This window comes from Melitaea cinxia, chromosome 13 (assembly GCF_905220565.1).
Source record: "Melitaea cinxia chromosome 13, ilMelCinx1.1, whole genome shotgun sequence".
Classification (NCBI taxonomy): domain Eukaryota; kingdom Metazoa; phylum Arthropoda; class Insecta; order Lepidoptera; family Nymphalidae; genus Melitaea; species Melitaea cinxia.
Genome location: NC_059406.1, coordinates 12551892 through 12564635, shown reverse-complemented (window position 1 = coordinate 12564635; position 12744 = coordinate 12551892). Strand labels below are relative to the sequence as shown.

Sequence of the window (12744 nt, the reverse complement as noted above, 5' to 3'; positions counted from 1 at the left end):
CTTGCCGTAAAAAGAATAAAAAAGTGACGACTAGCTCCTTACTCACAACTCACTCCACTCATTATAAGTGTCCGCATCAGAGGATTATTGGCGGAGCTTTTCCCATATTGTTAATAGCTTATTTCGACACAGAGATAGAAAACGAGCATATTGCTTTGCTTTGTATGCTTTCTGGTTCATGCCATGATGTTATTGAAGGCTTATTCCTGAATGGCCTATAAAGACGTTGACTTTTGTCGTAGTGTCGGCATCTGTGACTATATTTTGTTTACAGACAGCCCTACACAGGAATCACACCCCAGTGTGAAGCGCTTATTCGGTTATTTATATTTATTTATTCTAGGCGCCAAATTACTCACGTTTTGTAATCACAGATTAGCAAATAGACGTTGGAAGTTAAATATATGGAAAAGTAATAAAAAACGTTTATTTTATATAAATGTATATTTATCTGAATGAAAGTTACTCAAAGCGTTCTGACACACTCTGTAGATAAGAAAAGCTAATTATACATAAGTATATAGAAACTATGCAGTCGTAACGGATAAATGAGATTGAGTGTAAGAGTAGAAGCGTTATACAAAATATGTATTAAAATTTAAACCTTATATTAAATATGGAAATGAATATTAGATAACTGGAAAATAATTATTAAAAAAAACTAATAAATTGGTATTGATTACGTATTTTTATACTATGACAATTTTTGTTTCAGAAGATATGTTGTTAGTGTATGTATCCATTCATTGTTTTTAATATCAGAAAATTTACTGTATAACCTCATTTTATTTAAATTTAGTTCAAAGGAATTATAAATCGTAAATATAGAAAATAATAACTACTGTCAACAGTTCAATCATTGTTGAAGGATGAACAGTTTACAACAATATAAGTACTTTGAAAGATTGTTGTTAAAGATTCCTTTGAATTGTTCATAAGAACACTTAGATTAAACCAAAAAAAAAAAATTGTTTTCATCTATGTAAGAACAAGATATTTTGCTTTGAATAGAAACAAAAAGGCAGTTTTGTCTAACATAGGAGTCCTCTAATATTCATTTTACATTGATATAAAAAAATTACTCGATTCATTGAAACGTTAACACGTTATAGGTACAAAATGTTTAAACCTATATAAATGGATGGTTAATATTACACAAACGATCATAAGTAACCTGTACCATAATTTCAGGAGATACTAGTAATTGTTATATAAGAAAATGATGTTGTCGACGCCATGTAATAATAATAAAACCAACAGCGGCAGTGTTTTAAACAATTTTCGACATTAGTTATAATTTGCTTACATATATTTTTCGTCTTAAACGTTAGTGATCACACTGGTCACGTTAAATTTAACATATTACTACAAAATTTTACTTTTAAATTATTCTTGAGCTGAACCTGGGAGCTAATCACAATATAATCTTTAATTCTTGCTAATCTTAGAGAATGGCAAGACAAGCATTAAAAACAATAGACGCATCATCAATCGATCTAATTATAAAATTATCCAAATTTTCAATCGTTTATACAAAGTTAATTGATTTAAATCGAATGGAATGTGTTGTATTATAAAGTTTTCATTTAGCGTCTAGTTTAAAGGCACACAAATGTTAATCAGCCCTAAGGTACATATAAAAACTACTTTTGTTGTTAAATTAATACAATTCAAAGATCGTCATAGAAAAACAAGGTCATCAAAAACATACACTTCTTTTCATGTGCACTACGCAAATTATACAAAAGCTGTATATTCCGCCACTTTAATTTCGTTCTCAACATGGCAGTTCAATATTTTCCGCATTTCTTAAAAACTAATAACCTGATAAGTCTGCGAACGTCTGATCAACTTCCTCAGCGATGGCTTTGTACTTACTTCTCTCTTCCACCACTTCATCTGTTAAAAATATTTGTGAAAATTAATCAATATTAACACATAGGTAGGTAGGTATATGTTACCGTAATATTTTTAAGAACGTTAGTATAAAATCATTAACCATGAACTAAGTTAGGTAATTGTAACTATTTAAACACGACAGATGAAAACACTTAAGGGCCTCTTTCACTGGTTGCTTATAGTTTTTCTAGATTTCGTTTCACATGTTGTAACAGGTACATAAATACGTCTATGTCTGATAGCTTCGGTAGCAACTATGAGTAATTTTTTTCTTCATTTATCTAGGTCGGCAAATAAGCGTACGGCTGACCCGATGGTAAGTGATTACCGTAGCTTATAGACGTCTGCAACACCAGAACTATCGCAAGCGCGTTGGCGACCCTATTTAATTATTCCTTCTAGGAGCTCTGAACACCTTAATCATCAACAGGAACACAACACTGCTGAAAAACAGTATTATTTAGCTGTGGTCTTCTGTAAGGTCGACATTTTCCCAGTCGGGCTACTACGTATTTTGAGCGGGAAATTTCCTGCTGTGCCCTTTCTCAGTCAATTGAATCAATCAAATTTAAATTAGGCTCTTAATGTAATAATTGTAAATTTATAATTTTACTTTTATTATTGTTTATAACATATATATTTCAACCAACCATGTTAAAAATAGTACGGTGACACATACAATCTATTCTTTATACGAACCCAAAAAGTTAATATATTTTATTTGATGATGAGCCTTGCTTATCTTTTCTTCTCCAACACCATATTATATTTATGTGTGAATTCAATTTTAATTTTTTAAGTTTTATTAGTATGTGTAATACAGATTGTATGCGCGATTCTGCACATCTAATAGGTAGATATAGTTCGCGTCATGTAAAAAGAACGCTGAAAGAAACTGGAGGGGGTGCGTTTGCGCATGGGTATACTCGCGCACAAGTACTACTAATTTATTTTTTAATTAGGCTTTCACTCGCGGCTTCGTATAATGGTTATTGGTAGGTACATTAAAAAATACTAGAAATACCAGTGCGAATAATTCGGACAAAATAAGTATAATAATTATCACTTTACAAAATCACAATTTTTTTTTAAACAAAAGCAATAACAAATTTTTTAGTTATTGAAATGTCGTATTCAAAAATAATAATTATCTGTACTCTCGATATTCGTATCTTAATAGTTTTTATGTCTTTAAAATGATAAATTGATAATTGTTTTTTAGTGAAATAAATAGTAAATGGAGAATTTTGTAATTTAAAACTTTTGTGCGCGATAATATTTTGAGTCGACGTCGAACTGTCAACCGCTGTCAACCAATAGCACACCGGCAAGCATGCGACACGTGCTAAACACTCCCGTCCCCCTACCCCGTACCACCAAATAGACCGATAAATCGCTTCTGCGCAGCTTCAAGGCCAGCGTTCTTTTTACATGACACGAACTATACCTACCATTACTAATTATTAAATAATTAAATTAGTGTAGGTACTAGAATTTTTAGTCCAAACATTTTGAATTTATCTTTATTTAATATCCAATCTGGAAAATTTTGCTTAAACAAAAAATGTGTATAAAAATAATAACAACCAAATAAATTAGCTTTGATATGTACTCTACTTGTGCACACATACAGAATTGAAAAATACTAGTAAACGTATTTACTCACTTAAATCACTAATTCGAGTTAAAAAACAATATTAAATTAGTATTAAATACGTTTACTCGACAAAGGCTATTGGTATTCTAAATTCTACAATTTACTGATACGTCTGAAAAAAAACTATCTACGTGTTTCAAATATATTGTACCTAAAGCTCATGCAATTATGTAAAATTAAAAAAAAAAATTATACTTACATTGGAACTAATTGAATAATTTTGTGTTATCTTTAATCAAAACAGCTAATCAATTATATATATACAAGCAATTCATATTTCATTTTATTATATCTCAAAAATACTTCAAAGGAATGGCGAAACAAGTACAAGAAAAACTTTCAACATTTTTTATTCAAAATCCAATTCAATCTTGGCAAAAAATAAAACAAAAATTTTAAATTAATAATTTATTTACTTTTTAAATAAATGAAAATAAATACCGGCGTAAAAGTAGATGTAATACTTTAAATTAGGAGTATAAAATATAAAATATGTCTATACAGATATAGTGTGCAGCGTGGTCGCACCATTGCTGGTAAGACCAGATAAGTTTAGTCCTTGAGGATAAGCTCCACGAAGGCGGTGTCCAGGTCGTCTCCGATGTCCTTGTACTTCTCCTTTTCGGCGACGAGTTCGTCTGTGCATTTTCATCGTGTAAATAATAGTACACCCAAAAACTATTAGCTAACCAAATTCAACGAAATACCTAGTATCTTTTTCTACTCCAAATATTTTTTCTATTCAAATTCTTTTCAAACAACTAACTTTTTTTTGTTTAAAAAACTCATAAGTCAAGTTTTGCGTCGTAATGTATTAACGGCAAATATAAAAGTGAACAAAGTATTAAAAAATGCTTACTGCGATCCTGGTTATTCCGAAGCCATGCGTCGTTTTCGCAATGTTAACTGTAAGTTTGACTTTAAAAAAACGTATCGACGACTCAATACATGCAGTCTTAAAAGCGTAATTTTGATTCGAATGGGTTGATAATCGAAAGAATCGTGTAATGGTATATTTTTACTGGTTTAAATGTACATGTAAAGCTCTATGGTAAGCGTTATCGGCGGTTATCGGCAGGCACGTGGTATGTCCAGTTCCTTGAAAGCCAGATCCAACTCCGTGCCCATTTCGTAGAATATCTCCTTGGCTGAGATCAGATCGTCTGTGAAGACCGACGGGGTCAGTCACGCTATTCGTTCGTTAGTCAAACACTCATGCATACGTTAATGCTACTCGAAGGACATTGAAACGCTATTCCACCAGCTAAGTTGTAAAGATTTATTTACATGTTTATATTTAGCCTATACATCATTTATTTAGATCGGTATTTAATTTAGACGGGTTCCCTTTTTTGTGTCAAAGCGTATATCACTGTTAGATAGAAATGGGAGATTTTGACGTATTATTCAGCCGGAGCGGCTTCGGGGGCGGGTTCGGCTGGGGGTTGTTCAGCCGGAGCGGATTCGGCAGGGGCCGATTCAGCCGGGGCGGGTTCAGCTGGGGCGGGTTCAGCTGGGGCGGGTTCGGCTGGGGCGGGTTCCGGGGCAGGTTCAGCCGGCGCGGGTGGAGGTGTAGGCTCTTTTGGTGGGGGTGGTGGGGGCGGAGTGGGCTCCTTGGGTGGTGGGGGCGGAGTGGGTTCCTTAGGGGGTGGCTGGGGTGCGTTCTTCTTCTTCTCCAGAGCCCTCCTCGCCGCCTCTATCTGCTTCTCCGTCATGTCGACACCGGGGATCAGTTCCACGACAGTGTCATCGATGTCGTCCCCGATGTCGTTGAACTGCTCCTTCGCGTTGATCAGGTCATCTGCGGCAGGCGGGGCAGTCAAGTCTCTTGTAGTATCGACATGCTCACACGCCACTTCCATGCCTCGGAGTTTTTTTTTTTAAATATGTGTTTAATAATCCATGCCTCGGAGTGTCAATAGTGGGGACTCGGGGCGCTCTACATCGGAAAGGTCTTCCATGCTTCGTTCAACACGAGAAGACGCACGATTTTTCGGGCCCAGCGTAACCTCGTCTTCTTAAGGTACATGCGTTAACAATGGTCTGGACACTTCGTTACAACACAAAAACGGGGGTCTTTCACATAGACTGTGCTTTCATGTGATATGTACAAGGACTATCATCCAATTTTTAGTGACATTTCGATCAAAATTATCCGATTATCAAAACTGTGCAATCTCATTTCATCTCGCATTGATTTGTGCAAAACAAATGGTAACTTTGATGAATTTGTATACTTTCAAGTATAGCTGGTGGAATCAGTTTGAAGGAAGATGAGAGGTTCAAACGTATTAGTAAAGAAGACAACGAGTTAAAAATAATAATATAATATATTTATAAACACGTGTTAGAATACTCTTAAAATCATTAATTTATTTCTCACGAACTTATCTATCAATTCATTAATCGATAACATTAAAAAAAAAGACGGATTACCCTCAATCGTTTTAAATTACATTATTTATTATTTCTTTTCTGTATCCGTTATGGGCCCTCGTACGGAGGTAAATTGCCAGCTTAGAGTAATGAGCTAGTTGTGAAGATTTCTAAAGTAAATCTGTCATAATTTATTCATAATAAATAACAACAAGCGGAAACTGACACGAGAAAAGAAACATTCTCGAAACTATATAGAATATCAAAATAATTCATATCAAGCATATTCTCATAAATATTATTATTTTACTTGTTACCATCACTCATTAAATAAAAAATAACTAATCTCTTTCCTATTATTAAGTAAATAAAAAGTTCATAATAAATCGCAAACAGTGCACTCCCCGATACATATAAATTATTCGTTATATTACATTGGAATTATTACAGGAATGTCCCTCATATCATAAGTGCAAATAATTTTGAAAAAGTATTTACGACTTGTTTTGGTCCCAATAATGGAATGTCGAAATACTCTAATATTAATGGAAATTGACGTATTTTCATAAGACTGCATAATGCAATTTTCGACTACAGACGCGCTAAAAATTATTGACTAATACAAATGAGGAAATACACTTAAATACAAAACATACAAAATATTTAGTAAGCAGTGTACGAAATAAAAAAAAATTGCACTTGGCAGTGGCGTCGTAGCGAATACTAGACTTCAACATTAAATAAAAAAGCGGCTGGCAATTACTTCATATCTAGTAACATCTCATCACCCGCCCGCTTCACTCATAAATTAACTAGTCATGTCTTAAAAGAAGAGAGTAAAAAATAAAAGAAAAGCTTATAAAAGTTAATAAATAATCATGGCGCGCATAGACACTTCGCTCTGCAATCGCAGCACAATATTGACAGACGTCGTAATTGACACATGTCATAATTGAAAGACGTCACTCAGAGAGCGGACTAGTGAGGTGGACATGTCGATATCGATAGCGAGCTGAGTGGAGCGGGCGAGGGAGGGTGTGGGGGGCGAGTGTGTGTTCACATGTTCTGAATATCGTGGAGCGTTGCCTCCATCTCCTCCTGCAGTACTTTGCTCTTTTCGCGCTCGGCCACCAGATCGTCTGTAAGATCGGACGCGGCCGAGGTAAGTCACACGACACTTCAAACGATCCGAGCATTCTCGATTTCGGTAGCAATTTATTTATTTTATCACATTATTCATCTCTTCCACCGTTGAATCGAAAATACTCGAATAGATGTTAAGGCAAATACAACATTTATCTCAAAACCATGCAAAAATCACATAAATTATGGCTGAATCTACAACGTCAATTCGAGCAGTCTAGCAGGACACATTTAAACTCCATGCTGACAAAATAAAAATAAAAAAGTGCACAACTGTGGAAATCTTAAAATATTTTCTTAAAAATTATTAAAAAACAGATTTTCACAATTGCGTCCAGAAAATTAAAACTATAATCTGTTACTATGAAAATAAGAAAAATTAAGCTAGAATCATAGCGCAATGAAAATAAATAAGCTTTTAAAATCTATAGTACAGCTTTTAACTGAAGGAGAAATCGTATGATGGCTGAGATGGCTTAAGTGCGTTTATGCTTTAAGCTTTTGTTATATATTCAAACGTGTAACTTTGTTACAACTTGACTTTAGAGATCATTTGAAATATCACTTAACCGACTGCTGTACTGGATAATACACTTAATATCTGCAGAACCTTGAAACTTTATCAAGACATAATTATTATAACATATTCAGTCTGTTTTTTCCTACTAATTGTCATATAAATCTTTTTTCTCTATAATCTTTTTGTTCTCCTTACATAACCTAATTAATATCTTCGATTTTAAATATTTAGAAAGATATATTACCTTCAAGCCTGTCGACCTCCTTCTGGAGTTTCTGGACAGAGCGCTCGGCAAATTCAGCACGAGCTTCAGCCTGTAAACATTTTAAAGTATTTTTTAATACATGTCCTTGTAAAACACCTTATTTTCTGTCTTAACAATTTCATTGATATGAAACGAGAAAACATTAAACAGAAAATAAGTCTATAACTATAAAAAATCACATGCAACATTTACTATTAAAATTAATTTTTATTGAAAACATTTATTGAATTTATTTTAATTGTTACTGTATTACAATTGGTAGAATTATTTCTATTTAAATTGCACGATCAAAAACACTATTTAATAAAAGAAAGTTTTTTAATACAAAAAAAGGACAAATAGTCAAAGGTAAAGCGACACAAATACCATGCAATTACCTTTACCAAAAGCAGCTATGTGTTGAACTGAGGCTATAATTGAAATCAATATACCGTTACCCGTTCACATAACATATAAAGGAATATAAAAAATGATAAATGATATTATACATAAGATACCGAAGCTTTGGCCACTGTAATTTTATCGATAAAACAATGTTATAGGAGAATAATTATGGTATAGGACATCTCAAGAAGATTACTCATATGTCAATAGGGACATAGCTGTCATGTTTTTTTTTTTTTCTTAATTTTTAATGTCACGTCATTTAGATCGTTTCTTTTTTTTGTGTTTTATTGTAAAGTGTGACCAAGGCCTCTATGTAGAGCAACTTACTTGTGTGAGTTTCTGCGAGAGGCTGTGTATCTTATCCTCGACGTGTTCGCGGGACGCCATCGCCTGGCCACACAGACTCATTACTTACAAGCCACCGGCATGCTAGCGCTCGTGTTGTGACTATACCTCAAGGAATTACTCTTATTTCTTCCCTATTTCTATGCTTACACATTGATGGATTGGTCAGGACAGTCATGAAAATTTCAGTCAGTATTTAAAATAAAAGAATGGGAATAGGGTCCGTATACTTAAATATATTTAATACAATTATAATAAAAAAAATCTAAATAAAATTAAAGAGAAATAAATATAAAAATGAAGTAAAATGAAAAATAGGACAGATATATAATTCCTAAGAACGAGAAAGCGTGTTTACAAGCGAAATGATACAGTAAAAAGGGCTAAGAAAAAAAAATAATCCCAAAAAGCGTACGATCACAACACAGGCGCATATGATATACATACATAATAAATAGAGATGTAAATACACATGTATATAGAAATCCTTTTATGCAGAAATATACATAGATGAAGCACCAACCGCTGACAGCCACTCGACTACGAACCTACACCGTCGAATTAGCCCTTCCTCCCAACTGTTAGCACAAGAGGGTAATGAGATGTACTTCCTCGACCGAATGGGTAAGGATCTGAACATACTGCTTCTAGTTTAAGTGCACGCCAGCTACTAAAGTGTATTTAGTGGTAGTTTGTACAGTATACCTATTGAAAAAGAACTAATCTTCTGCACAGATTTCTAAAGTCCAGCTAGCTGTCGACACACAGTCACAATCAATGGCGTATTTACTGTACGTTAGTATATTTTTACAGCTATAACATATTAATACCTCCGCTTGTATCAAGTACTCTGACAATCCAGTAGATAGAGAGTATCAAATCTGTTCATAATTGAATACTGCTGTTTTGATAGAGCTATAACAATGCCGGAAAATACGGTTGAAATATTGGGACCTAATTTTTTTTAGCTAGCTTAGTAGAGCATATGTCCAGATCCTAAGAGGGGCTACTTCAGGGACACAAACAAGATGAGCGTGATTCAAGACTACCGCAACCAGAACTATCTACGAATGTTCTCTCCTCTACGAAAGTTTCTCCGCCGTTACCTCTTTGAGTTGCGCGTCGAGCACCTTCACCTGACTCTCGTATGATTCTTCTCTTTGCGTCGCCTGTGATTATTTTAAGTTAACGAAAGTATATAAAGAAAAACAACGAAAACGAACTCCATGCAGTATCTTACAATGCTACCGTCGAAATAATTCTAACAGCAACACTGTCGGATACCCGTACGAAGGTTAAGGTTACTAAAAATACGTGTTATGGTAACAAATTAAAACAACAACTAAAAAAAGAACGAGTATTAAAAAATTACAATGGAAAACGGCAACAGTCGCATTACGTTTTCGTGCTCAATTAATCGTAAAATATCTGAAAGAAGCGACATAGTAACGATTCATTGGTATGAATTGGGTCATTCGGAGTCTACTACATTGGAATTGTAATTTTTTACGATGAATTGAGCATGAACACTACACTAGAGGGTGTGTGCACATAATGCAGTTAGGCAAGCGTACAACACTCGCACAAATGAACCGATCTCGTTCGCATCACACCTCCTTTAGACGGGTGGTGAGGGTTTTGATCTGATTTTTGTACTCCTCCTCACGTTGGTTGGCCTGTTAGAATGGTACGCATTATATAAATTTCCAACTAAAACCTGTTTTCCATACACTTAAATTATAATTACACTTCGATATTTAACGATTTAGCAAACGTTAATTAATTCGATGATTCTGATACTGGTTGGTGCATCATAACTGAGTTTCACTTCAGGTTAAGTAAACTGTCTGACTATTATTCAAATTTCATGATCATTAGCGTAAATTCCTAGCTGAAATCGTTCTTTTAAACTAGCTCTTATATCTAACGCAGCAAGGTATATTTTGGAATATACCTTTTCCTCGGAGACTTCCAGGGATTTCAGGTTGTTGCCGACAACGCGGAGCTCTTCTTCAAGCTCGACGATTTTGCTGAAAAAAAATTACGTGAAACTTAATTTTATCTGTTTATATTCATAACATTAATTTGACTAATATTTCCAGAATATTAATATTTAATTAAGATACTTTGTGACTGTAAAATTTAACTAGGAAATAGAATTGAAAATTATTTTTAACAAGAACGCAACATGGAATTTTAATTGATCCTCTCAATATAAATAGCTTAGATACTGACATGTACCCATCATTAAAATAAATCACTGCTTGACCTACATACTCTTCAATTTAGACTTAAAATTATATGTGTATTAATAAAGTAAGCACAATCATGCCGGTTATAAGGAAACATTTTGTATATAGCTGCCTTTGAGATTAACACTATCATTAAAAATAGAATAAAAATATATTATGAAAACATTTGTCTGGCAGCTATCAACAAAACATGCAAAATATTTAAATATAAAGCAAATGTATAAGTTTTATTATTTAAAATAATATAAAGGTATGTTAATAATTTAAGTGTTCTGATATTACAGACGAGATTTAATGATGCTGGCACAATAACACGTAAAGGAATTATTGTTATTATTTTAAGAATTCATAGTGTATTTAAACTTATTAAAAGAACTGCATTTTTTCATTTCATCTTTAAATCTACGTCGAGACTTACAATAGACTATACAATGGCATAGAAGTATTATAATGATTGAAGGCGCGTGGATATGTACCCAGCTTTATTTTGCTCTCTACAATATTCATAAAAAGTTTATATCATAATTTTATCAACCCTACACCGTAAATAAATTTTTAAAGAGTTCGATACCTTTTTTTTTGTCATAATTTTTTGCTACAATATAAGATATTATACATATGAGTACATATTTGGAACTAAAGTAATCAATAAAATGACGATTATATGGAGGTACTTTGAAAAAAAGCAGATGTAAACCACTTCCTAATTTAAAATTTTGACAACGCGAAGGATATCTTATCGCGCGACTCCCTGCGAGAGCTCTGGCCACATTACTCACCACAGGAACACAACACTACTTAGTGTACTTACTACTTAGTCTAAGGTACTTCTTTACTACTAAATAATACTACTAGTAGTATTATTTAGTAGTAAAGAAGTACCTTACAGAAGATTACAGCTAAAAAACACTGCTTTCAAGCAGTGTTGTATTCCTGTGGTGAATAAGGTGATAAGAGCTGATGGGGAGATTGGGGATAGGGACGGCAACGCGCTTACGCTTACCATCACGTGTGACGTACGCTTATTCGCCGATCTCATTGTGGATAAAAAAGAAAAAATTGACACGAAAACAAAAAATTCTACACGACCGCTCTGGTGTAATGATGCGTGTGCCATGTCGGCGGCGTCTAAACACCGACGGTCGCGGATTCGATTCCCGCTCGGAGTCGATATTTGTGATTATACAAATATTTATTTCCGATCTGGTTTTTAGTCCTTGTGGGTCTCCCCACCGTGCCTCGGAGAGCACGTAAAACTGTCGGGTCCCGATTGTTTTCATACCTGATAGCGATCGTTACTCATAGTAGGGAATATATCCGCCAACCGCCATTGGAGCAGCATGGTGGACTTCGATCCTTCTCCTACACGGGAAAAGAGGCCTATGCCCAGCAGTGGGATGGTACAGAGTGCATCGTAAAGCCGGGTACCCCGCTACTCACCACTCGCTCTGCTCGGCGCGCTCCTCGGCGCGCTCCAGGTCCTGCTCCATCAGCACGAGCTTGCGCGCCACCTACCGCCGCCGAGCGTTAGTACACGCCCACGCACACACACACACACTACGCTACCCGCTCTCGACTTGACGCTCGCCGTGCGCTGTGACCGTGCCTTTATGTTTGCTTCGAGTCCGAACTGGTGCAATGTGGATGGGATGGGGACGGCACTTTCCGTGCAGTGCGACCGTGTCTTTATGTTTTCGAGTTTGTACTTGCGAGATGCGGTCGTGCAATGGGGGATAGGATCGGAACGAGATGAGGATGACGCTTTCGATGCAGTGTAATGGTGCCTTTATGTTCGCTTCGTGTGAATAACGAGTTACGGTCGTACAATGTGAGTGATAGAATCAGGGTGGAATAATTTTTTTTTTTTTTTTAAGTTAGATGCCTTTATTTTTGCCCCCAG

The 12744-nt window shown here is 34.9% G+C and overlaps 1 protein-coding gene across 4 annotated transcripts in view; it reads right to left on the bottom strand.

Annotated features, from left to right (window-relative positions):
• Positions 1 to 3949: 3949 nt before the first annotated feature.
• LOC123659307 (tropomyosin-2) overlaps positions 3950 to 12744 on the bottom strand; it is a 31356-nt gene continuing 22561 nt past the window's right edge. Inside the window, exons 6-10 of one of the 4 annotated variants that reach the window (XM_045594557.1) lie at positions 12285 to 12355; positions 10547 to 10622; positions 10206 to 10268; positions 7840 to 7909; positions 3950 to 4194 (exon numbers count right to left, since the gene is read on the bottom strand). In XM_045594557.1, coding sequence (XP_045450513.1) covers positions 4109 to 4194; positions 7840 to 7909; positions 10206 to 10268; positions 10547 to 10622; positions 12285 to 12355 — 366 coding nt within the window. In that variant the 3' untranslated portion in view covers positions 3950 to 4108. Of the gene's footprint in view, positions 4195 to 4811; positions 5358 to 7839; positions 7910 to 8452; positions 8638 to 10205; positions 10269 to 10546; positions 10623 to 12284; positions 12356 to 12744 lie in introns of those variants that run through there. The other 3 variants (XM_045594555.1, XM_045594553.1, XM_045594554.1) reach the window with 3 other exon arrangements.